This window comes from Chaetodon auriga, chromosome 23, assembly GCF_051107435.1.
Source record: "Chaetodon auriga isolate fChaAug3 chromosome 23, fChaAug3.hap1, whole genome shotgun sequence".
Classification (NCBI taxonomy): domain Eukaryota; kingdom Metazoa; phylum Chordata; class Actinopteri; order Chaetodontiformes; family Chaetodontidae; genus Chaetodon; species Chaetodon auriga.
Genome location: NC_135096.1, coordinates 8161572 through 8188795, shown reverse-complemented (window position 1 = coordinate 8188795; position 27224 = coordinate 8161572). Strand labels below are relative to the sequence as shown.

The following is a 27224-nucleotide window of genomic DNA, read 5'->3' as shown; positions in this document are numbered from 1 at the left end:
ATGTACTGTATGTGTCCTCAGGCCATCAGTGATCCCCCTGCCTCTGTCAATGTGAAGTTTATCCAGAGTTTGTGTTTGCCTAACAGTTCCATGGGGAGGAATTTAAGTAACTGACCTTGGTGGGGATTACTTTGCACACATGGGCAGATACTGCGGCCTGTTAGGCCTATTAGCCAGTGGCCATCCCTGCTGCTTTTCCATCCACGGCTTCATAAAATGACATATGAGGTTCTATGTGCAAACAGCCCTCTGGGCATCCTCTGAACTCACACCCCCTGAGATGCAAGACAGCTTCAAATGTGCCCTTTCTCCATGCCCACGCCCCCACGGTGAGCGGGGATGCCGAACATGAATGGGGCCAAATAGCATTAAATCAGGGGGCACCCACAAAACAAAATAATCTGCATTTATATCTGCGGAATAAGGTTACACATGCCACTTCTATTTCTGGGCCCTTGGATAAACACCGATTAGTCTACCGCACTGGACAGGGTTAATAGGAGCTTGTTCGGTGGGCAAGCATGACACCTCAAGGCTTGGCCTCGCCGATCGATAGGAAACATTGCCGTACATGTGCACAGTAGCATTACTGTACACAGGCATATAAGCTGGTAGCAGCTGGCGAGTTTTAATTGAGTGTCAATGGACATGTCTGCCACGGCGGGGAGGTCTTTCCATGTAAGGAATGCTCTGCACATAGTCCTTTTGTTTGTTTGTTTATTTATTTATGCATTCTTGGAGTTGGGGCAGACTGTGCTGATTGAAACTAACATGCCACAGTATGTATATTAATGCAGGGTCTTTCAGCCAGGGAGCTATAATTTAGCACCTTGTTTTTGATACTGGAGTTCAAGTTTCACGTCTTCTTCTGTTTCTATAAATTCTGTTTCGCAATCAGGAAAGTGTTTTTTTTTTTTTTTTTTTTTTTTTACTCATAATCGCCTTTAGGACATTCTGTTCCCCTTGATATCACTACAAAGAGGTCAGGGGTCAGACAGAGAGCAGCTGAACAGGTCATTAAAAGATGATGGTGACACTTTGATTTCCCTGCTTAGAATCAGAAAAATGTGATTTTGCTTTCAATAATGAATGAGGACAAGTGAGAAGGTATTTATTCAAGGCCCCTTCAGAGGAAATATGCTCTCAATCAAGATATTTCTCATCTGGTAATTGTGCATGCATGAAAAATATGTCTTTGAATTTGAATTAGTTGCAGAAAGTGAAACTCCATCAAGAGCTGGCTTAACTAGAGGGACTTGTAATTGCATCCCATCAGGCTGCTGCATTCTCAGAACTTCAAATACATTCAATTTAGCCAGTTCTCTTCCACTTTGAAGACCACTGCTGTCATTCCGGGCCAGTTGGGGGATAAAATAAGGAAAGACGCACACATTGATCTCCTCTCGTTTGTGTGATTTACTACTAATATTTCTGCAGATCTGAAAGATATATGAGCTGAATGTCTTCCGATTTTCCCAAATTAACACCAACATGTGGCCCCAAGAGCAAACCTGGGAATTTGTAGGACCCAGCAGACCTCCCAGCCCCCGGCTTCACCTGTTCGCATGCACATTTCTTCCCCTTTTTTTCACTTGGGATTGCCTTCCATCGCCCCATGATAATGACCAAAAACCTCATGCCTATAACAATGCTGTCGTACGCGGGCTGCAGCTTGCTGATCCTCTCCGCGTCTCTCGCCGGTGCCTCCCTGGCCGAGATGGTGTTCCGCTGCCCGGGCTGCACCGCGGAGCGCCAGGCGCTGTGCCCAACGCTCACCGAGACTTGCGCGGAGATAGTGCGCGAGCCGGGCTGCGGGTGCTGCCCCGTGTGCGCCCGGCAAGAGGGCGAGCTGTGCGGCGTGTACACCCCGAGGTGCTCCACCGGTCTGCGGTGCTACCCGACGCCCGACTCGGAGCTTCCCCTGGAGCAACTGGTGCAGGGCCAGGGGCAGTGCCGGCGCAAAGTGGACGCCGAAACGACCACTTGCAGCCAGGAGCACCGGGAGCAAACCAACGGTCAGTCAGTTTACTGGAAATCTGGTTTTCTTCTATCAATTTTTAATGACACTGTCTAGACTGCAGCATGGGGAATAGTGTAGGAATATTGCATTGTCATGAAGGCTGAGCCCAAATCTGTGTCAAACAGGGGCTGTTACTCAAAGCTGAAGTTCTGACCATTTTCTACTTTAGACATTTTTATATCACATCTAGATTTGTGTCTGCAGTGCATCCTTTTTAACATTTATTAGCAAATCATTCATCGCCCTTTCAGACCCCCCTTTCAACCCATATCCATCAGGATTTACCTCCAGACTTGAAATAATCCTTAAGTTTGTTCTACCAGCACTTTATTGCATTGATAACGGTGCATTTTTCTGTTGCTTATGTTCTTTGCATGCACTGCAGCTGTGCAATCTCTTAACTTTTACTGCTGTATTGACCTATTTTATGCTTGTTGCACCAGGTTGTCTTACGCCCCCGTTTAAGTCTGTGTTGCATAGACCTGCTCGAAGTGTTGTGTGTCATCCTGGTGTGCATGGGGAAAGAGAAACAAAAGGAACAGTCACTCTGCCCAAGTTTACCTCAGCTGTGCTCCAAGCAGCTGGCCCACCAGCCTTTCCCAATCCCCCTGCCTTTAAAACACTGTAACAGAGAACAAGGTAGTGGATTGCAAAATTCCCAGAAGTTGCACTCGGTGGGATGGACACAGAAAACATCGTAGTATTGATGTTGACATTTCCACAGGGGAGTGGAGAGAAAGAAACAGAGGGAGACAGCAGGAGGAATGCTGCATTGATTGGAAACGTGGACTTTAGGCTTTGACCAGGAGTGACTATAAACCGCTGTTGACAGTGACTGCATTAACTGGGTTGTGTCCACCTGGAAAGTGAGCTGGACGTATGTGCAGGAGGATCACAATGAAGCTTCGTGCGGCCTGGGGCGGCAAGGCTCATGTGGTTTGTGGTGGAACAAGGACAGGTCGCAGCGAAGAAGAAAAGTAAACAGCCTCATTAATTGGCTGATTTTGAGGCTGCAAACATACACACAGTCAATGAGTGTCCAGTGGAGCCTGCTGTGGTGTGATTTCTACTCATTTCCAAATCCGTGCTTTGTCCGAGTTTACCTCCAGGCTGACACATGTTTATTTTGGCACTGAACTCCTGGAACGTAGAGAAACTACCGGAGACGGCGTTCAGTGTAACCCTGTTCTCTGTAAGGACTCTCCAGCAAGCCGACAAAAGGTCGAAAACGCTTCACGACACGTCTGTGATCGAGCGATCAGCCATCAGAATGATTTAACTCCACATTTACGTAACCGTACGCAGCAAAGCCCTCTTCAAACAATACCAGTCAAGTAATAAAACAGGCATGAATTGCAGAGTTACATAAGAACAAAACAACAGAAGAAAATACATGGACACATCATGTAAAGGCTGGCTTTCAAGAAGGCAATTTGTTAGATGTCACTGAGTTTTTTTTTCCTCCTCAGGTTTGGGTCAGGCCGCGTTTCGCCTCACACGTTGAAAGCTCTGAGATTTAGCTCGATGTGTCCAAAAAACAGTAAAAGCTTAGAAATTGGCTCTAGAGGCTGATTTGCGGAGTCGTATTGGATAAAAGCCTCGCTGCGGCAGATGGGAGAGTGATTTCTGACAAAGACTGAGGCGGAGAGTGTTACAGTGAGTGGTCTAAGTGAAATGTGTGGCTTTCTCAAGGTCAAAAGATGAAAGGAAAATATTGTTTATCAGGAGGAAGCTGGGCTGAACAGGCCGTCAGGCTCTTCTTCTTGGGTCAAAACTGAAATTGAATTGAAACTGCACCCATCCCACACATGCTGATCCACTTCTGCTGTATTTATGCCATTCAATTTCTGCAATTTAACTTAATAAACTGACTGTTGCTGATACAGACGGTCCCTGCCAGTCTCCTGCTTTCATTTGGCCCGGTTTGAGACGGCACAGACTTGATTTCCTGTCATAATTTCTTCTCAGATACACAGCAAAAAGAGGAAGTAACAGAATCCCTGATAGAAATCAGCTCACAGGGGCTGTCGTAAGATTGAGAGCAAAACTTTCTTGCTGCTGTCCTCCGCATCTCCTTTGTTCCAGGAATTAATCTGTAAATTACAGGGGAAAAAAAGGGCTGAATAGAATAATTCAACAGTTGCATTAAGTTGAGTGGTGACTCTTGAGCTGATTTGACATCCTGGGAAAAGAATCAAAGGATGAAATGTTGCAGCTGCAACATTTCATCCTTTATTTGCTTTATTTGGATGTTTATAAGCCTTGACATCCTGTTTTTCTTGCGTATTTTATTCAAATGAAATGGCGCAGACTCAAATAACACATCCTGAACCTGTCACTGGATACAATACAGTGTAACAGGATTATGTTACACTTCAAATGAGGATAATTTGGTGTGATTTAGTGTCCATACATAAATTACAAGGCCAGCATGCAACAAAAGAGTAAAGCAGCACTGCTAAGAATTTAAAAAACCTGTAACAAAGACATTGCTACATCAAATAAGATTCATAGAGCTTTTACAGCATTCTCTGCATTTCAAGTATTGATCTGAAGGTCTTATCCATCGCAACTTGCAATGACAGCAGCGGTACAATCCCTCCAAACCTCCTGGATCAGCACTGCAAACAGCTAACAGCAAAAGGGTCAAAGGTCAGAGCCAATGTTTCTCCGAGCCTCGGGTGCTCACGTCAGAGAGAAGGCCAGGAGGAAAGTAAGAGACGGGAAACAAAATCAGTCATAGGTTGATCCAACGTAACGTCACATTGATGCTGCTGTTGCTTTCTGGTTTAAATACCTCCAAAAAACGCCCATGAAAAGTCTGAACTGCTCTAAGGTAAAGCCTGCAGTGATGCTTTCAAAGACTGCAGCGATGAACTAATTTAGGTTTTTGTTTGTTTTTAATGAAACTGATCGGATTAAATGTACTGGCAGCGCTCCGGCTTATTTTCCTCTCCGCTGTAGACCGCAGGCAATTTCTGTTCACTGTTTTGAATTATCGAAGCACCTAATTACAGTGTATTAGTAATTCAGTAAGTAAGAAACAGATATTGCCTCGTAATTCTCTTAGAAACGAACTCCCCAGAGTGCACAGACCACTTGTTTAGCTCAGCTGGAGGTTTGTTAGGCTGGGGCCGCACTGGAAATTCACTCTTGACAGACTTATTATCAAAAGTTTGACTGAAAATGCAAAGAAATGAGCTTGTAGTGCATTGTAAGTAGGGTTGCGTTATTGATTAGCTGCAAGATTATTTTCTCCATTAATTGCTTTGTCTCAACCCCTCACATCTGAGACACTGGGACCTGGACAGTTTAGACATTTTTGCAGAAAAGATGAGTATCGACCATTGAAATAGTTGCCAATTAGTCTTCCGTCCGTTATAGGATGTTTGCATCGCTATTTTCAAAGATCTCTGAATGCAGGAACTGCTCATGATGTCTATTTATTCACTGTATCTGAAGCCTAGGAGATGAAGTCACAGATGTTACTGATAGCCTGTGAGGTTTCTGTGGTGCAGCTTGAAGTGATGCATGGGACCGCGCAGACATGTGGATGCACCAGTTTCAGCAGAACATCTCAATTGGAAACATGAAAATATGAAATTGCACTTGGTTAAGTTGAGGAAGAGCAAAACCAAATTTCCAAAAAACCAAAAACCTTCAGCGTCTTCGATCTGTGTGCTGAGTGATTGCCTCCATGTGTTAAACTGCAGGCAGCTACACTGACAATTTTATGCCATTCGGAATAAAATTGTGACCTAATCCTTTGCCAGGAGTATCTCAAATAATGTGCATCTTAAAATAGATAGATACAGACAAGACTTAACTCTTAAGCTTCACACCAGCATCATCCAAACCAGACAAAGGCAACATGTTCTCATGCAGGATGATGCATCCTTGGATGGATTCAGTAAAATGGGGATGATCCAGAGATGATTGTTGGCACTTTGAGACCATAGAGATTAATAAAACATCATAAATCTTCTCTGTGATGTGGCGACAATAGAAGGATGAAATGAGATACTCCCTCACAGTCGATAAAGGTCAGATGAGAGCTGATTAAAATGGGTAATTTCAAGATTTTATTAGCATGATAAAATCTCAAAGCGTACTTTTATTTCAGTTTCATACTTTTACTAATAACAAAAAGAGCCCATGTTTCATTCATTTTGAGCCGAAATATCCACAGCTGAAATGTCTCCCTCTTCAAAACTAACATCCACAACTTTCCCCCTATCCTCTCTGTTTATGCACAGTATCACTTGATATTCTGTTCCCACAGAAACCTGGACCCAAATAAAGGTTCCTTTAATCAGATTGGACGGGCGTTTGGTTGTTTTGACTGGGCTCACACCATATATGACCTCAAGAGGGAACAAGTTGATTAACAGAGCCCAAACAGAGCCCAGAGTTGGTTGCTTGAATGTGAATGCCCATTCTTTGTAATGAGATACAGTTGATGAATCCTCAAAACAACCTCTTCTTTCTGCATTCTTTTTGCATATTCAGAGTCAGTTTTACATGTCGACAACGCGAGGGGGAAAACCTTTTGTGTCAACACTGTTATAAAAGTTGTTATGGAGAGGAAAAATTAGGCAGGAAGAAAAGTGGAACACTCCTGTGCCATCTAATAACATTGTTAGCTAACAAGGGGCATTCCTGTGTACCTGCGGGGGCATCCAGACGGAGCCCGCAGGACTGAAATAGCTCCGAGATAATCCCCCGCCCCCCAACCCCAGGCTTCTCCAAAAACAGGGGCATTTGTGCCATCTCCCCCCCGGGCGTCAACTTCACGTGTACCCGTGCCAAGAATCTCCTCGTGCCTGTTGAGATCCAGAATAACTTCCCACCCTCCTCTTTGGTCAAGGGTGATTTAAGACAATACAAACACTGTCTGAAATGCTACTGACACTGGAGGGGAAGGGGACACTTTCTGAACTTGTTTTAATAGTGTTACACCGCGAGATGTGTTCTATGGACTGCGTTTTAAGAGTTTTAATGCATTTATCTCAAGATAACAATAATCAGTAATCTTTATATGCATACTTTATTATACCAACACCAACCCGTGTGGGTTGTTTCTTTTCCAGTTCCTCATTGCCACTGAGAATTCTTCTGGTTGTAGCCTACTGGAAAGTAACACATCTGCTTCAAGTTGACCACTGTTTGTAAAATAATTAGCCATAATGTAAATACACTCATATCAAATCACCAGGGAAAATTTTCTCATAACAAATGGTGAAATTTCATAAAAACTTAATATGGTTTGCTTTGAAGCTCCAAAACCCACCACACACGCAATGTGTGGATGTCATGGTCTGTTCCTGTGAATCTTTCAAAGTCCCTTTCTTGTAATAAATTAGCTCGTTATCCTGAGAAATCTGCCTTTTGTTATAATGAAATAAATAGCTCATGATCCTTTTTCTTACATGTGCCGCTGTATATGGTTGCAGTTTAAGTTTGAAGTTGTTAGAAACGGCTGTGCCAAATTTTAGGGCAATTCATTCAACAGCCTCATAGATACATCCTCACATTTAGTTTGCCAGATGTTGTATCAGGAGAAAGATGTGATCAGAATCTCTGATATTTTTATTTATATTTTTGGGGGATTGAAAGTTTAGTTGGTTAAAAGTTATAAAGTTAGAATGCAGCGCAGTTATAATAACCTGTTACCGAAAACCTTTTCATTTCCAAGAAAAAATGGGATGAAATTGTTGCCTTGATCTAATTCTCCTGCTGTCTTGTTGCCATCGTCATTCTCATATTGTCGGCTCATTAATACCATGTAACCTCAGTATAAGACCATGTTGGCAGTGTCCCATCACCTTAGAAAGATGGATGTTTTTCTTCCTGAAAAGTTGACATTTTGCAGGTAAAAGTTTTACCATTGTAATAAACAAGTGGCTGTAACCCAACAGGTTTTGTACTCTGTCCACTCACATCCATCACATCTCTCCCACAGCGGTTGAGAATGATAGTCAGTGGTAGCTGCATGTGATGCCCTACAAGTTTGATGTGTTTCAGCTTGCCTCAGTTCACGTCTTAGTTCAGGCCCAGCACAATCGCCTGAGAGTTCACCCAGCGGTGCCGGTAGCGAACGAGATGCTTGGCCTTAGATGCCACGGTGTGTGCATACGTGCCAGAGCCTGTCCAATGCCTGCTTTTAGATGACTGTTGCGGGCCAGAAAGCCTGGAAGGTAAACATATCTGCACTTTGCTGAGTTTGTGTTTCTAGGAAAACAGTCCCACTGGGCCTCGCAATGGATGATGGACTTCTTGCAGCGCCTTTCATCAACTCCTTAAGTGGCACATGACCTATTTCACACCTCAGAGCTGCGTTAAAAGCCATATTGAGAGAGAAGATGGGCTTTTTTTAAATGGATTTTCACATTCCGCCATTTAAAGGGCTAGTTCAGCCATGGGTGAATATTGTTCCTACTTATCCAGAGTCAGATGGGCGTTTTTCGAATGTCTTTGTGTGCAGGTTGAATCCTTTGTGCGCAGGTGTAATGACCAGTTATCTTAGGTCAGCTTAGCAAAGTTACTGGATGTCAGTGGAATCAAGTTGCATCTCATTTTAAGCTTGACAAAAATATCAACAATAAATACATTAAACATCATCATTTTTACATTCATAAAATTGTTATTTCATTTTTGTCAATTAAAAGTATGAAATTATATCCATTTCCCAAACCACTTACTGAAAAAAGGTTGCAGGTATTACAACACTGCACACAGATCAACAGCCATTGACTTTCATTCAAATTTCAAACAATGCATTTTTTGGAGCACAGCACTGACACATTGTCAGCACAGCAGCAATGCAACGAACTTAAACAAAGCAAGTTGTTCAGATGAAAGTCAGTGACATTAATTTGTGTTTTGCAATGCACTGAAGCTGCAAATGTTAACATTATTTTCCTCGAAACGACCTCTGTAATTTAAAATGATGAGTTTCTCTTCGTGAAATCATATGAAGCTATGGGACCCGTTAAATTAAAGGGTTAATGCTTGATGTGCAGTGAAAGTCTGCTTTTCCTTGATCCCACTGACTTCCACCAACTCACGAGCTAACAGTTGTCACAGCCCGGCTCTGAGACCGGGGGAACACTGCGTCCAGGTGTGTCCTATGCTGCCACTGAGGCTCCTAATTGTTCTGCAGCCCTGGAAACAGAAAGCACAACAACGAGTGTGAACCAAGGCATCACACAGTCGACATCCCTTCAAGCTGCAGGGCCAGACATAAGAGAGACATCACATCCATGGGTTTGTCTGACAATAAAACAAAGGTCTATGTGTATCCACGGAAAGAGGATGGGGCGAGAATGCTGCTGTGCTCGGATCTTTCCTTTTTTAAACCTTTCCACTCTCCATGGCCGGGCCAAGTCTGCCATTTGCTCAGTTGACCAGAATCTGGACAATCAGACATGACACTTCTGGCTTACGTGCCATCTGGGAATTCGACATGGATCAGATATAGAAAGGAAGCCTCTCGGGCCATTGTGCGAGGATTAACTCAAGCAGTAGACTGGACAGTAGGCCTGCTGCTCTGTTGATACTGCTGATCCCAAGCCCACCGCTGTGGAACGGCTTGGACTGCAGAGGCCTAGTGGCCCCTGAAAGTGGGGTCCTGACCCTCTGTGTTTGCGTATGTGCATGCACACTCGAGAGGGAGATCACTGTTTTCGCTGCTTATAAATTGCGCGTTCATGTGTGCGCCCAGACTGTGTATTTGAGCGAAAATCTCAGGTTTCCTCAGAGGAGGGGGAGTGATGGTATTGCACTTGGATGCTGTCGGCATTATGTAAGACAGCAAAACAAAAGACACCCCAGCCGCCAATATTCCTGAGTGTGTCGTGTGTTTATCTGCGCCACTTGTGCATGCACACACACACACACACACACGTGAGCACACACCTGATTTCAGTTGACTTTTGCCCCTTTTTTCGCAAAGAAACTCAGTCTTCAAAGAAAAGCCAGAGAGCGCACGGCGGAGCGTCATGGGGGAACTAAAGTCCAACAACACCAGATCTATCTGATGGCAAAAGGCGCCAGCACCTTGTTATTGCTTCGTTTGGAATTTCCTTTCTCCCGTTCTCTCTTAGGCCTTTTGTAATCATATTCTACAACCGGATGTCAAATTTACCTCTTGCAGAGTGCAGAGAATGCCTCCCCAGTCCACCACCACCACCACCCGTAACTCAAAGTCGCTTTCATTCTCTGTCCTATAAACGCCTTTCCACAAGTCTGCACGTTACAGCTTGGCCCTTGCATAACTGTGATCCACTTACTGGCCGACTATTTGACCTTCTCTACTGTCTGTGCTTATTTCCCCTCTTTCCTTCGGGTGTCAAGTGAAGTCCTGCGTAGGTGAAATACATGCTTTCCTGCAAAAATTCCGTGAAAAGAAACAGTCTCCTGGCATGTTGAAATACTCTGACTGGCCAAGCTGAGCTGAGGTGTGACCATGTTGCTTGCTGAGGAATTTGCATCATGTAACTTCTTCTTTTTTTTTTTTTTTTTGGTTTAAAATCAGCTGGTTTGGAATGACGCTCCTTTTCCACTCCCTCCCCGTCAACCCTCAACCCCTAAGTATGCTCTGTTGTCAGAAACAACATGTTGGGTTGGACCTGATGGCCTCTCAGATTGTTTGCTCCATCTGTTTGAAGAGAGGGTTTTTTTTTTTTTAGGTTGATGTTTCACAAGACTCCAAGGAGAGAGGAGATGGTCAAACTCAATCAAAACCGCCTGAGGAATCACTGGATGGCAACAGAGGCTGTGCTATTTGGTGGAGGGTGGCAGGAAGTTTGCTCCATAACTAAACATGAATTCCCTGTTCTTTAAGCGTTATAGATTAAAATCCACTGACAAGTGGCCTTCTTTTTTTATGGTTGTCCAGTTGTGTCCTTGCTGTTTTAGCAGTCGGTGTTGCGTTCAGGACAGTGAGCTGCTCAATTGTTGTGTCTTTAGGCTCTGAACCACCATCAGAAACCGCCAGAAAAACAGCTGTGTAGGTTATTATGAAACCATATTTACGTGTATTGTTAGGCTGCGACCTCTAGTGGTCATAGTTATTGTGATGGGAGGAAAGGAGGAAGTCAGGCGATGTAGTGTAAAGAGCAAGAAAGTCTGCTTATGGAGGAGGATGGGGCTGATGGATGGGTCGAACAAACACAGGACTTTCACTCAGGAGACAGCTGTTCATGTCTTGTGTGAATAGACAGCTTTGGCTTATTTGAACTTAATTATAATATCCAGAACAATTTTTTAATCCAAACCATGATCTTTTCGTAAACCTAACCGAGTAGTTTTGTAGCCTAAATTGAAGCAAACTTCAACGTTAACCACATGACAATGAAGGTCGCTGGTACTGTCCAACAGTCACTTGTCGTTTTGGGAGTCATCAGTAATAAGATATTTCAATTACTTGTCGTACTCTGTTATAAGTAAAAGTCCTGCATTCACGGTCATATCTAAGTGAAAGTATTATTAGATAAGTGTACTTAAAGTATCTAAAGTAGAAGCACTCATTTCACTGTAGAAAGTCCCCTATGGCTGATATATTACATGACATTATGGGATGAGCAGCATTTCACTGGTGAAGCTGCTCGAGGTGGAGCTACTTTCAATCAGAAATTTTTCATAAAGACACACAAGCCAAAAGGTTGGAGCAAATTCAGAACAAATCTTAGAAGATGATCACTTTTTTAATGTAAGATCTTACAAAGAAAAGGAACTAATAACAACAGCTGTCAGGTGAATGGAGTGGAGTAAAAGCTACAATAATTCCAGCTGAAACATGCAGTAGAAGTCGAAAATTGCAGAAAAACTGAAAGATATGTACTTAAGTACTTTCCACACTGACCACTAATGTTCACACTTCATCTATACAGTGGTTTGAAACTAAGAAATAATGTATTTTTTGGCTGTCACAGAACTGAATTTTCCCTTTACAACATCCCTATAGATTTGAGAAGTATTTTGGTCATTTTTCCCTGCATTTCACAATTCACATTTTGTGCATGGCCTCAAGAAAACAGATTTTCTGTGATGCGCCAGGTGAGCAGGGATAGCAGGGATAGCTTGAGCCAGGTTGGATCCATGCAGGTATTACAGACCTCAAATACAGGCTGAACTCATCATGTGGTCTTCCAAAAGCAAGTTTTAGAAAAGTGTAAACTTTGATTTTGCTCATTTATCACCACTTTAAACATCTGCTCGTGAAATTAAATCGCACTAGTCAGGAAAAAAAGCAGCCATGGAAACCTGACTGTGACTAAGGTTCAGCAGTGGCCAACTTTTCTCAGCCCACAAGCTTGTTAACGGAGCTGCATGTGGTTGCTTCGCTCTGTGAGAAAGGAAAGGATTGTAGTGACTCATTGATTGTGCTGATGCATTTCAGAGCACTTTAACAGTGGTTTGGACACTTGGAGCTTATCCCCTCCCCAACCTTATCTTCAGACAAAATGTCAGCTGTGACAATTAGGAAAATTCTCCAAAAAACAAGAATTACACTCACACAAAATGGGAACCCAAAGCAAATAAACAATAGGGAGGGGGAATTAGCAAAGTCAGCAATGAAAGCAAAGCATGGGTGTGATATATTTGCTGCGGAGGCCTTGAATGGTGCCAAGTTGAGAAGAAAGAAATGCAGAGTGACAGCCAGCTGAAGGAAAAGTTGAGCTCATCTGCAGGCTTTTATATCCTGGAGGGTCCAGGTGAGCTGGATCAGCTGACGACGTTCCCTGAGTTGGCCACTTGCCTCCAGAATTTAATTAGGACTCAGTGGGAGGGACGTTGGAAAATTTAGGAGATTCACTCCTCAGTCACACTTTCCCAAACAGAAATAAATAAGCATATAGATGGAATGGAAAAAGTTGCATCCAAACAATCGGCCTGTTTGTCGGACGTGAAGCATCTTGCATTTCGTCTTGCATCTTGCAGGGTTGGCGTCCCCTCTGCCATTGACAAAAAAAGCTTTTAAGCAGAGCAGACCTCTGACTTTGCCACTCTGACAAATGATCTGTGCAATTCAAAGCTTATTTCAGCCCACTTCCAGCCTCTAAAAAGCCCAATCCATTACCGAAACGACAGCAGGAAGGCAACAGAGCGGCTTAGAGTGCAGAGAGACCCTCCTGAAAAGTCACAGGTTAAATGCTTTTAGCGGCCAATATGTCCATCAAAGTGTCCTTTCCTGCCCAATTTATTTTCTACTCTGCAAGGCATTCTTGTTGGCAACACTTTTTCACAGTTAAATCGACTGATACAGTTGGGATTTGGGGTCCTTGCATTTGGATTTCATGGATTTTATGTCTGCAGGTGAGGCCGTGGAGCCGCTGCCTGAGCAAGGCGTGAGCGAGATCCCGGCCATCCGGAAGCCCAGCAAAGAGACCACCTGGCTGGGACCCAAAGAGAGCGCTGTACGCCAGCACAGACAGGAGATGAAGACCAAGATGAAGACCAACAAGGTGGAGGAGGTGAAGCCTGCACGGCCCAAACAGGTGAGGCAGAGAGGAAAGTCTGTTCTGTGGGGCAAAGCCATTGAAGCAATGAATTTAATTGCTTTTTTTTTTTTTTTTTTTTTACTGAATTTTCCTCACTTGAATCTTGGTTGGCCCATTAAATAACAACAATAAGAAGAAAACTGTTTTCCATCACTCATTCTGTCCTGTTGATTGATTCATAATGCTGCTCCAGTGCTGGCGCTTTCAGTCTTGTGTAATGTCCATTTTTGACTCTTGTAGCCTGAAGATATGCGTCAGTTTTTCCATCAAGAGGATTTCTTCAACAATTAAATCCTCACAATGGCTTCTGACTTGCTGTTAACAGCCTTTAAGCAAACATCAGTTGCTTTGCAGCACAAAAGAACCACACGGCTCATATTATATTTAGTATTTGTTGCATTATTTTCTGACATTTCCAAACATATATGCGAGTGATCTATATCACATCTGTATCAAGGGGCAACAGGAAAGGACTCACTTGTCTTGAAACATGCTAATTTTGGGGTATAACTGGCAAAAACATTTACATGAGTCATAAACATGCTGTTGTTCATTTTGATTTGATTTCCAGAAACTGATTTTTCTTGAGTTTTGAGCATAGGTTTCTATTTCTTGGACTCCAGGAAGTAACTGGTCCCAGCCAAGAAACAGTCCGGCACATAACCCAACCCCCCCCGACCCATAAAATGTCTAACTTTTGTTTTTACACTTAAGCTTTTGTACAGATTAAAAAAAAAAAAATCCATCCTCACTCTCTCCAACATATCTGGCACTTTCTGGGGATCCTCGCAGGCTTTTGAAAAGCTTGTAGAAGTAGTTATTTTCCAGCACTTTGCACTGGTATCATGCAGAGGTTGCAATTTGGAACAAAGCACAGCAACAGCACCAAGCACAAAGTGCTTGAGGTGTGTTTTGTTGTGTGAAAAAAAAATCTCAAACAGCATCTGAGACGACTGAGGAGAAACGAAAGCAGTGCGGTGCCGCCTCCCTCTGGTACAGCAGCTGCTCGTGTTTGGATGCTGCACTGAGGAGTGTTTTATTGCCATATTTGAAGATCGTCCAGTTAACGCTTGAACCTGTTCAGTAGTAATGAGCCTGACGGGGGAATAGAGGAACCAAATAATAATGAGGTGATTAAAACAGTCATGCTCCTATTCACCACTCCCAGCAGCCACTGGCCTTTAATTCAAGGCAGGTATTTATTGACCTTCAGTACACCTGACCGGCTCCCTGTGCTGGGACTCAAGGGTGAACCCTGCATTTCTGTCCGCCGTTGTGGTATTTTCCGTCCACCATAAAAATCATTTAAAGGTTATTGCTCTACCAGAAACTTATAACTGTCTCAACAAGACATTTGGCTCTGTGGAATGAGGTAAACTTGAGGTCACTGGCAAGAGTTATTATTCATTACTGGCAAGAAAACATGATTCATTTGCTCATTACAGAAAGCCCTTCAGCTTTATTGTGTGTGTGTGTGTGTGTGCATGAATCTGCGTGTGTGTGTGCTTTTTATATGAGATTTTATGCAGCATAGCGAGTCAAAAATATGCTGATTGCCTTGCAAGCACATTTTGGTGTTGATTTATCCTGGAGTACTTTTCTGATGTGTGCGTGGAGATGTGATTTTAGATTTTTTAAGCAAATTGGAAAAACTTTTTTTTTTTTTTTTTTTTAATAATCCGTAGAATTTGCAACAGGCCAGTCATATTTTACCCATATGTCACAAAAACCTGGTCACTCTACACACCCAAATGCTGCCATACGGGCTGTGTACATGATTACTGTTGTTGTTTTTGCTGTTTCCAAGACCCAGTGTCAGCAGGAGCTCGACCAGATCCTGGAGAGGATATCCAAGATGCCCTTCAGAGATAACAGAGGTCCGCTGGAAGACTTGTATGCCCTGCACATCCCCAACTGTGACAAGAGGGGGCAGTATAACCTCAAACAGGTGACTCCAGACGTTTTGGGAAGAGGGTCGTATGAGAGGGTGTAACCGCCTGATAATATGCAAAAAGGTGTATAGCTGCCAATTTAAACAAAAATGTGTTGTATTTTCACAGCAACAGCACAACTGAACCACACATTTAATCCTTTAAGAGCTATATTCTCAGAGATTTGTCAGGGTAAAGTGAATTTATGGCATTATGTCTTCTACACATCCTTGATGATGAAAGAAAAAGCCTTTCTTTCGGTTAAAACTCTTAGTAAAGCATCTTCTGTCAAAGGTCTTTCTTTAAATACTAGTGCTTATAGAAATGAAAGGGGATCCAATTGAAGCATGTGCACCATAAAACTGAACCTTTGCTGTGTATTTTTGCACAAGCAACACACATACATGTATATTTAAGGTTGTCACAATTGTGTAAAATGGCGTAAAAACACGCAGAAATTTGTGTTTCAGTGCAAGATGTCTCTGCACGGCCAGAGGGGCGAGTGCTGGTGCGTCAACCCGCACACCGGCCGACCCATCCCATCAGCCCCCACTGTGAGGGGAGACCCCAACTGCAGCCAGTACCTCAGAGAGCTGGAGCTGGACCTCCCTGACATGGCCCAGATATAGTGTGGCATGAAAAGTAAAAAAAAAAACAACAACAACAACAAAAAAACTGTAAAGTACATGGGAACAAAGAACATCTGAGTAAGCTATATATTATCTTTCTGTGTGTATGTGTCTCTAGTTCATTTGATGACAGTGACATTTGAAATCGTAACCACCAAAAAGGATTAAATGATAGAATCCAGCTTGCTGCGTAGGATGTAACTGCAGATTATTCTTAGGAGAAGATAAGACTCCTTTTCCTTCATAGATATTCACTAGATGTCAGCTGGAGTGTCGGTCACTTTGCTTTACTAATTGTGACTTGGCTCAGAGTTGCTCTTTTATCAGTGTTTTGTACTGTATGTGTTGAAAAAGGAAAAGCCTTTGACATACTTGGTGTTTTTAGGTGTGTTTTCGTGTCGTAGCTTGCAGACTACTGTTACGCCTCATTAACAGATAACGCCATTAAAATGATAATAAATTCAAATTTGTGCCCGCCTGTGTTTTAATTTGGAGACACGCTTTGAATTCAAAGCAGCGATATTTTGGGGAAAAGGCAGAAGAATAGAAACACAGAAGCTAAATTCATCTGTGAGTCTCAGCTTTTTGGCACAAGCTCAAGCATTTAAATTCCTGGGAAAAATCCTGTGATGGACATTTATGATAATTGAATCTCACTTTAGTACAAATGAAGCATATGTGATGTTAATTTTGATCAAGCTCATGTTTTGCCAGTTGTAATTTTTTGGATTTTCCCCAATAAGAAGAGTCCACAGCCATGCTCACGGCTCTGCGAGGCTGCACTTACTGTAGGCACAGCTATTTTTTGAGCTAAATGCTCATGGCAGCGTGCTAACAGGCTCACATGACAAAGCTAACACACTGATTACTCACAGTTTAATTCTGACCACTGCCATCATCATAGATTAGCTTACTAGCAGAGTCACATTTGCTAATTCGAACGAAACTTGTTGTGTTTGCTCAGACTCACTCAGGTTCACTTAAGTCAGAAGGGCATATCGTGGGGACCATGAATGTCTGCAGAACTTTTATTGAGATATTTCAGTCTGGATGTCGCCATGCTGCTCGCTATGTGTTGAATCTTTGTAAAATGTGCCTCACCTTTGGTTACCCGGCGAGTAATGTCACAGCAGGCAGTGCCTTTGACAGCAGGTGGAAACAACCTGCATGGAGAACCACATCAGTGCATTTAACAGAGTCAAGGTCGCAGAGATAACAGCCACAAAAAAACTGACTCAACAATTTGGCAGCGTTCACACGTTTCTGTGAGTACACGAACTTTATTTAAATAGTGATTTGTCATTACAAAACAAAAAAGAGTACATCAATTACACGCTTGATAAATATTTCACCATAATGTTCACATTAATCTTTTTTTCTAACTGAGATTCTGAAATGCTCAAAGTGTCACTGTGTTTGTGTGCTGGAACATGAGAGAGGTGTTTCAATGGTCCATGCTCTCTGAATGTCATCGTGATGAGGCCTTTGGAATGTCTGAGATTACAGGAGTCTTTAACTGAACAAAAAGAGGATCTAAAGAGACTTTTGAGCGGGAGAGCAAAGATTTTGTCCTCTGTTCAGCAGCGCTTGACTGGGAGATTGAGATAATCTTTGTCAGCAACCGACTGAAAACCAAAATCAATCAACAACAAACAAAAATCTGTCCGCATCCACGCCTAAAATTGTTTTCCTCTTTTGTGCCGCCGCTCATTCAACGACACGATGGGTCCTCATGCAAATCAAAATTCAAAGTGACGCGGGTCGGAAGGCACTTGAATTTCCATACAAACTCTACAACCTCGCTCTTTGCAGGATAAACCCTGAGAGCAAGTGGCCGTCGGCCGGCAGATTTGCCTGTGCGGTGGCGGTGGAGACCCTGCACGTGGAAACATAAACAACGCGAGGCCTTTGCATACGATTTGTGTGTGGAGGGAAATGCACAGCGCTGCATTTTGTCGCACAGTAGCTTGGGTAGGCCGGGCTCGTGAGAATTTAAGCCAGAGTTTTCTGTAGCTGAGAACTATAAGGGCACAATACAGTACAGGAGACACACATTCATGCAGACACACGCAGGAGCATGCACACACACACACACACACACACACACACACACACACACACACACACTCTCACACACTGTACATACATTTACAAACAGTGGATGCAGTTGTCCGGACTTGAAAAAGGCGTGTGGCGAGTGTTATATAGCTAACCTTTTACAGTACAGAAGGCTTATTTCTGAGGTTTTATCCTAATTGCTGGTTCAGGACAGTACCATGGGTCTGTCTGAGGTGGTCATATCACTTTATGAGGGTTTGATCACCTAAAATATAGCCAAGATTGACAGGCAGAGGCATCCAAGAGTCATCTGGTAGTGGCAGAGCAATGAGCTACAGTTACGGCTAAGTGCACGGCAAGGACGAAGGTTTAGCCAGAGCTGAGTGATGTTAACATGGTCACATTGTGATTCTACTGAAACTGAGATGCAGGAAACAATCATCTCTCATCCGCCTTTTTCATTCATACCCCTTCACGCTAATTTTCACCTCTTCTCCGGGGCGATGCAATGACGCACGTTATAATTTCGGTGGTTGCCGCATAAAATAGCCAAGAACATAATTTATTGTTTTTTATGGTCTAGGGGAATGACGTGCAACAACGATTTTATTCTTCGGATCGTGCATGATGCAAAACTGTCACTGGCCTCCATGCTGCTTGCTACTGGTCCCTGTTTTCTGGGTTCATGTCGACGAACCTGACACACCAGAAATCCAAAAATAAGACAAACAAACTCGTCCACAGGCAACAGGAAAGGAGTCAGTTGCTTAAAAACATGCTAATTTTGGGGTACTGGCAAAACTGGCAACTGGCAAAAACATTTACATGAGTCATAAACATGCTGTTGTTGATTTTGATTTGAGTCCTGGAAACTTGAGCATAGGCTTCTATTACTTGGACTCTAGGAAGTTATTTCCCAGCCAAGAAATAGTCCGGCACTTAACCCCCCACTCACCCATAAAACATCTAACTTTTGTTTGTACGGATTAAACAAACAGCAAATGGCATGTTACTTAAAGAGCTTTAGAAGTGCTAGTAGGTGGATTTTGTCAAGCGAGCTATCATGCTAAGCTAACCAGCCGCGAATAAATTCCTTTCACACAATATCATGACTATTCTTTTAAGTGTGCAGACTTGTGTTAGCTGCTGATGTCGACAGTGATGTTCTGAATCTGCAAAAACAATGCTAGCTATCAAGCTGACATGGCATCAGAAATGGCTGTCAGCTGAGTCTGCCCACTCATGAGTTGGTTTTCCCTTGTGATGACAGTCTAATCCACCCAGCATCCTACAGGGATCCTGCAGAACCCTTCCCAGACCAAGAACAGACTCAATCATCGTTCATGCTGATCATCATCATCGTGAAAATAAGGGTAAAAAAAAAAGATTTTTAGCCACATTTAAAGTATGTCTTGTCCCAGAATTTGTTGAAGTAAATTTAGCAATAGACTCATAAGTACACAACATATTATCAGTATCATACAAATATATATAATCCTCTATTATCTATGGATATAAAGAGGTGAGGTGTTAGCTAACCTCAGACATAGTATACAGTCAGTGGGGAGCCAGAGTTAAGACCTACATGTGAGATTTTTCACCCAAGCAAGCTTTTCAGTTCAGCTCCCCTTTAAAACAAACAAAAACAACGCAGTCCATCACACCTGACCGTATATATAAGCATTTGTGCCATATTTTCCTGATTGGCAGTCATTAAGTGTGCTAGCTTGATTGGCAGGTTTTAAGAAGATCGGGGCTCAACAGGCATGAGCACTTCACTCTCATTCGTTGCTGTTGCTGCTGCTGTCGAGGTCTTTGCACTGCAGGTCTCCTCCGGTGTAGTTGATGCCGGGGATTTTCACGCCAAACCGGTCGACGCACCAGCAGATCCCCCTCCTCCGACCACGGGACGGCTTACACTGCAAGGAACGAGTTGACAGGGAGGGATGAGATACTTGGACGGTTAAAAGGTTTCAGTTGCCTCAAGATGCTGTAGCTATAAAGTAGATGCAACCCTTGTCTGGCATAAAAAGATGAATTCATACCTGTTTGCGCTTGAAGAAACCCTTCTTGTCACAGTTGGGGATGTACAGAGAGAGAGCCAACACCCTCGAAGTGTCCTTCATGCTCTGAATGAGATTATCCAGTCTCCTCCTGCAGGGCCCCTGCACACACATACACAGGTGTGAGTGTTTGCATGGTCAAAATGTGTGGTTGCGCACCAGAGTTATGGTTCAAAATGCCATTGAAAGTTACCCAAGAAATCAAGAATAAGGAGGTGGGAAATACCTCCACTGATGAGGACAAAAGTAATTTGGCATTTCACTCTGTTCACGCCATGTTGTCAGATGAGAAAATGGCCCTGCGGGCATCTTGGCTGATTTGTCAGGACTGGTTTCTTTATAAAGCTTGATGCAGTATCAAAGATTTGTCTGGTTTCAAGTATAAGTACGTTTGTTTGGTTCGGAAAAATGATCGATCAGTGAGGCTAAAGCTTCCCTCTGAGCTGAGTCAGTTTTTCAATCCCTGCTTCACTTACAAACTCAGGCTCCAGTTTATCCAGGCTGAGCGGTGAGAAGTCCAGGTTGCTGGTGGGTCCCAGCCTGGCCAGCTGCTTCTTGCGGTCCTTCGCCACTTTCATGGCCTGCGCCTTCCGACTGCTGATGTGGTCTCTTCCATATAAGGGCACCTTGGTTTGGGGTGGCACGGACTCGGGGACGGGTAGCACGGCGTCATCGAGAGACTCTCCGTCTGATAGGGAGGCAGAGACAGGCGAGATCGTTAGCATGCGCGTTTGGGATTTATTAGAGGTACCCTGTTGGGTTTTATTGTAAACAGTAAGTTGTGTTTACATTCAGTGTTTCTCTCCAAAGAGCACCATGTGTATCCTTGAGGCCTAACAAAAAGTAGTGCATGCATTTCCTTCCTCATAAAACATTTGCAAAGCTGATTGTTTCCTGAAAACTGCATGGTGTGCATCCATCGACAGTTTTCTTCTCTGCCTTTCTCTGGTGCTTCGCTAAATTTCTTGGGGCTTTAAGCTCCATCATGTGTCATCGGTGGCAGAGTTGATAGTTAAACTGAGGGACGTCACATAGTCTGCATGCAATAGCAACCCTCTGCATTTAGCAGGAATGTGCATTGTATCACACACACGCTTGTGTAAAAGCATTTCTCCACAGCGCTACGAGTGGACAAAACCCCCACAGGGGCCCTTTAAATCTCGCTTATTGTAGACTAGAATTCAATAAAGTAAGTCTCTGCCGAACATGTGCTTTCATTTTTTAAAAAATGTCACAATTAAAAACTTGCTTTGCCCCAAAAAAGTAATTAAAAAACTTCCTTTTCAGTTCTGCTATTAAATTTAATTAAATTTCTAAACTGGTTTAATTCACAATTTACCACTTCCTGAATTAGAGTCAGTTGCACTGAACTTGTATGAATAAATAAAAGCAAAGGCGTGACAGAATATAAACACAATAGCAAGAACAAGAGTATGTAACTAAAAAAGTCCATCTGCAATTATCTGAAGCTTGATTCACAGACGATTACTGTTATCAGAGGATTCACCACAGTACGGTCAGCAATTTCAACCGGAACTTAACAAATTACAGACACGCAGGATTAAAATAACCAATGCTGCCTATTATTGCAAACAGCTTAATGTCCACAGGTGTGATATTAGTCCTGTGTGTACGGGGCTTCAAAGCATTTTTCTGTTGCTTTCAGGGGTCAAAATCAAGAGCACTAAGACGGCTCCTACCTGCAAACATACCTGTCTGAGTGGCTACAATGCCAGAGTGAAGCTAAGCTCATTTGTTAACGTCACAGCACGACATGATGATTTCACTGCACCAGATGAATGCTTATTTAGCACAGTTAGTGGCGACTGGCCAGTTTCAGATTGGATGTGTTGACATACGGAACAACATAGCCTACATTTATGGCAAGTTAGGTTGCCAGTTTGGGGTATATGTAGACCAGGGGTTTTAAAACTTTTATAGCCGTGACCTAAATGAGATATTTAGTCTCACCCTGGCACCCAGGCCCATGAAAACATGCTATTACACTTGTCATGTGGCAAGCCACCAGAAACAGCCGCAGCCCATTTTGGGTCCCAGCCCCCATAGAAGCCCTCATGTTCATGCATCTTTCATCCGTGCAAAAATACAGCTCTTTGCTAAATTTCGGGGAGTCGCACACAGTTGCACAAACCTCAGTGCTCGCCCCTCTCCCTTGTCCCACCCTCGCCTCATACGACCACAGCCAGCGTTTCGAGGCCAGAATGAGCGGCTGCAGCTTTCTTTCCCCAGAGCACTTTTAACTGATATTTCACTTCATTTATAGCTTTAATGCATTAGACTTGTATGTGTCCTAAGCCACAGCTGGCCCATTTCCACTGCTGTGTCACGCACTTGTTTCCGTTTCATTTTGGCAGATTGAAAATTCTGCATATAAACCCCTTCCATTTCTGCACTGACGTGATCGCTAAGCTACTAAGCTAACTGGGCGGTGAAACAAGGTCATCGCCACGTTGCAAATGATGCTTAAAACCTCCGAGGCCTCCCCCCCACCCCGAGTGATGATGATGAAGATCATCATGATGTCATCCATCCACATAATGACATGTTCTTGGAAAAAGCGACAGAGATTCCCCCATCCTCCGGTTTCCTGCTGACACTGTTTTTTCTTCTGCAGAGAAAGCTGAAGCAGATCAGCAGCCGGTGTGAGTCCAATCAAGTCCTCACTTGCTAATCCTCGAGCTTGTCTAATCTGACCTGTGCTGACTGATCACGTCTTTCATTTTCTTTCTTCCTCTCCCTTTTCCTCTTTGTTTGAACTGTGAGACGTGGTGATCCTGGAGAGCCAGATCCCTGTCCATGCTTCTTTCCTTCCTTTCTTTCTCTTGACAGGAGAGCTTCCTTTCTTGTTTCATCTGGAAAATCAAAATGAAGGAATCTGTTTTCCAGGTTAGAGTAGGAGCTCGTGTCGCTCTTTTCTGATGTTAGACACATAATAAATGTGCAAAATGTTCAGAATGCACATGTGCATGTAGTACTGCAAAATCACACTTCACATGTACTCAAATGCACCTTTTTTGCAACTCCTCCCACATCATTTTATCTCTTTTTGTAGCTCTTCTCAAGCATCTATAAATCACGGTTTTGCTATGAGGTGTGTATTTATCAGTGGGCATATAGGTTTTGTACAATTCATGAGCTGAGAGAGCGCCCAGCAGGAGATGTGGAGTTAATGGAGAAGCTGGCTGACGGGCAGACAGATGGGGGATCAGTAACCCACGCTCAGCCTGCATTCTGCTGAATCACTGCACAGCCTGGGCCTGCCTGCAGTGCTGTGACGGAGGGAGGGAGAGGAGACAGATGAAGAGACCAGGGTGGGACTAACAAAGAGTGGTGGGAGGGAGCAGAGGATAGAGTGGGAAAGGGAAGGGGGGATGAATAGAAGATTGGGAGATTTTTGCGTTTTTTTTTTTTTTTTTTTTGGTTATACAACAATTTCAAAGATGCAGAGCTGCTCTGAATGCTGAAACTCGTCAAATGATCTGTTTTAGTGCAAACTGACTCACAAAATTTCATGGTGAAAAGGAAATCTCAAAAAACAAAAAAATGGGCAGCAAATGTCAGATTGCTTGCTCAAGAACAAGCTTGATATAATTTGTATTTGAATGCCTCCCCCCTTTCTTGTCTTCCGTCTTTTGTTTCTGGACTTGACTCCACTTATCCAGAAAAACTGCGGTTCTCTGCCTCAGCCCACTGAGGTTTAACACAGCCAGTGGGATTATTTATGTTTCCAGAGTCTACACTAAAACCCCAATCTGCCGGAAAATAAAGCACGAGACAGAATGGAAAGGGCGAAACTGGGTATGTGGGGGAGAAGAATAGGTTGGGAAAAGATGAAGAGGGACAGTAGCCAGGCAGGGAAAGAGGAGAAGAGGCAGTGTGGTGGGAGAGAATAGAGCGACGGAGACAAAAAGCTGGGTTAGGTGTGGGAAAAGGGACAGGTGGTAGATGCAGGGGACCTGACAAAGAAAGGCTAAAAGACAAAAAAAAAGGCAAAAGAAAAGACAAGAAACTGTAGAGGAAGGGAAAAGGGCAAAATATGATTTCACACCTTGAATAGAGTGAGGGCAAGGGCCACGAGCCAACATTTCCCACAAAGCTCTCCACAAAGCGCTCCCCAGCAGACAGAGTGACTGTCCCTGAACTGCCATTCAAAGGAGCCAGCGAGGAGCCTCGCGGAGCACCACCTGTAATCTTCTCCCTCTCTTTATGTCGGCTGGGGGGCCCTGAGGCGACGGGCCACTCACACGAAACCCACTGATTTAAGTCTTGCAGCCCCACGAGGGCCTTTCAAACTGAGATGACAGGTTGATTGGCGCTCGGCACCAATTGTTGACAGAGTTCACGGGGTCAGGGTGCATGGGGGGCTCTTGAGTCGTGTGCCTCGGTAATGACAGGTGTCAGCTCATCTTAATGAGCGCTGTGAGCTGACCCACATCAGCCTTGCTGGCTCCAAAAGAGACAAGGTGACAGAGAAGGACACCTAAACTCACTTCACCCTCCTTTTTCACCCCCACCTTTACAAAACATAAAGTAAATTCACAGCATGCATGTTGAAGCACAGTTTTATGACAGTGTGTGAAATAGTGTAACAGTGTGTCCACTGCATCACTGGCTGACTCTCTGTATGTGTGTGTGTGTCACTTGAGGGCTTCATTAAAATTCCTGCATTGACAAGGGAGGAGTGACACCTCTGTCCAGCTGTTTGCTATTTCTTTGCACCAGAGCCTTTTAGATCTTTGGCTTCATTCACTAGAAACGCTATCAGAGCTGACATCAATATTAGACTGATCAAAATGATTGCTAAGGAGAGCACCACAGGTGTAATGCTGTAACCTGACTTTAAAGTCATACAGAGGAGAATAACGTGGGGAAGAGAAGATAAAAGATGGTTCACACTGACTTTAATGATTAAAAGCCATAAACGAATGCCTCAATTAATTCAGTTAAGCGACGTCTCATTAAAGTCAGTGACCTGCATAAGCGTCATGCAGCCTCTGTGATCTGAATCAGTCATCTCTCCGCAGGCCTACCTTTTGACGGATGCAGCAGTTTATACAACTTCTCGTTCCTGCACACCCCGCGGCCGTGCAGCAGCGCGTGCAGCGGCTTCTCCTCGCCGTTCTTGGGCAGGCAGCGGAGCCCGCGCGTGCACGGCCCGGTGTACACGCCGCACGGCTGGCCCTCTTCGAGCGCGCACGTCAGGCAGCAGCCGCAGCCGGGCTCCTTCACCAGCTGGCAGCCCACCGGCACCGGTGGACACATGGACAGGGCCTTCTGATCGCACGGCTGGCACGGCACGTACGACGAGCCGCAGCCGGTTATGCTCAGCAGGGGGACCACCAGGAAGGAAACACTCAGCAGCATGGTGCGCCTGTGGTCTGAACTGCAGGGTCTGGGCCGAAACCGCAACGATTATCAACTATATCTTGTGGTGAAGCCTTTCTTTGCAAAAGGTTTGAGTCCACACATCAGGGGCGGGAGTGTTGCATCCACAGGTGCTTTGCGCGCTCAAGTCCCGAATGTCACCGCATCCGATGCTCGCAGTTCGCAAAGACTCCGCTCTCCACCTCGCTGTCCTCAAACCTTGCAGCAATAATTTTTTTAAAAAAAGAAAGTATCCAGACACCGCGTATCTCTCTCTTCACTGGTGCCGTTTACGCGCAAGCTGCTCGTCTCCAAATGATAAAGAAAGCCTGATTCCGGCTGTCGCTCTCTCTGTAGGTTATTTTACCCGCACGCTTTGTGAGCTAAATGTATAATCTGTGGCTTTGAGCTTGCCTTTTAAAAAAGAAACTGCCAGAGGCGAAGCCTATAACGATGGGTATGTCAAACAACGTTTGGAGGGGGAGGCGCACTTGTCAACTCCGTGCGCTGCGATGCTGATTTCACAGGGCGGGTGCTGGCATGCCTCCAGATCTGCCAGATACGAGACGATGCTCCTGAAGGCGGCTGAATAAGACCCTGTCTCTCTGGCGCAGTGGCCGTTCAGCACTCATAAAAAGAAAAAAGAAAAAAAAATTATTATTACTATTAGTTTGCGCTTAAGGACACGGCAGATCACTTCTTAGAAGACCACGTTGTGCCATGAGGATTCTGGAAAGTTCATTTAAATTGCTGATGAGGTTATTTGAATGACAGCCAATGAACTTCCACGCCATGCTGCTGGATTTAGAAGTCATTTTCAAGGAAGGGGGAGAAAAAAAAAAAAGCAGCACCTCTGCAAGCATGCTTTGGCAGAAAAAGAAGAAAATGTGTCATAATTCAACAAAGTTCATGTCACGTTGGTATTATTATGGGAAACGTGGTTTGTTTTGTTTGAGAAAAATGTTTCTAGGGTCAACAGAACTGAATGATAATAATAGATTTGCTTTAATGGACCAAAACTCAGTGGAGAGATCATGACAAAATATTTATGGCTCAGCGTGTTTCTGGCTTCCAGATAAGAACATGGTGATTTTTGCACGTTCCACTGCTCACAGAAACCATAAAAACAAATACAGACTCACTTGACTTCCTACTCTTCCTCAGACTGACATTTTTTACAGTGTTCATCCACATACAAATGAGGGCTTTGTGGTTGAACCGAACATTAATGATCTCCTGTCTTCCTATCTGTCACAAGATATAAGCAGCCCTGCCGGGTCTCCACCGTGCTGCACACCAGCATGCAACACTTAAATTCCTAGTTTGGTTTCTTGGTCCAAGAAATAATGGTGTCCGGGCTTGGGACTGGTCTAAATCTCTGCTCGTTTCCCTGGAAAAAATCAGAAATCCCAGATGCTGATCTCCATCAAAATCAAAATAGTTGTTCGACATCACCTCCTTGGAAGTCGCAGTCAGATACTTATATTGACCACAAACATGGTTTTGTTCCCCTGTGGAGCTGCCAGATGGATACAGACACCCCACTACACCCTAACATGTGTCATTTTCTTCTTTCTTTGTCCATAACAGAAACCTTTTTCGTGAAATCTGACCATGTCATGGCACCAAATACA

At 43.9% G+C, this 27224-nt stretch overlaps 2 protein-coding genes across 2 annotated transcripts; one reads left to right on the top strand and one right to left on the bottom strand.

Annotated features, from left to right (window-relative positions):
* Window positions 1–1540: 1540 nt before the first annotated feature.
* Window positions 1541–16550, top strand: igfbp2a (insulin-like growth factor binding protein 2a). The gene is made up of 4 exons (XM_076723588.1): window positions 1541–2015; window positions 13340–13521; window positions 15332–15472; window positions 15926–16550. Exons 1-4 carry the CDS (start codon window positions 1616–1618, stop codon window positions 16082–16084), a joined length of 882 nt encoding a protein of 293 aa, XP_076579703.1. The 5' UTR covers window positions 1541–1615; the 3' UTR covers window positions 16085–16550.
* A 782-nt stretch (window positions 16551–17332) lies between these two features.
* igfbp5a (insulin-like growth factor binding protein 5a) lies at window positions 17333–25686 on the bottom strand. The gene is made up of 4 exons (XM_076723589.1): window positions 25257–25686; window positions 20682–20893; window positions 20188–20307; window positions 17333–20061 (listed from the first exon to the last, which is right to left on the bottom strand). Exons 1-4 carry the CDS (start codon window positions 25588–25590, stop codon window positions 19924–19926), a joined length of 804 nt encoding a protein of 267 aa, XP_076579704.1. The 5' UTR covers window positions 25591–25686; the 3' UTR covers window positions 17333–19923.
* Window positions 25687–27224: the final 1538 nt, after the last annotated feature.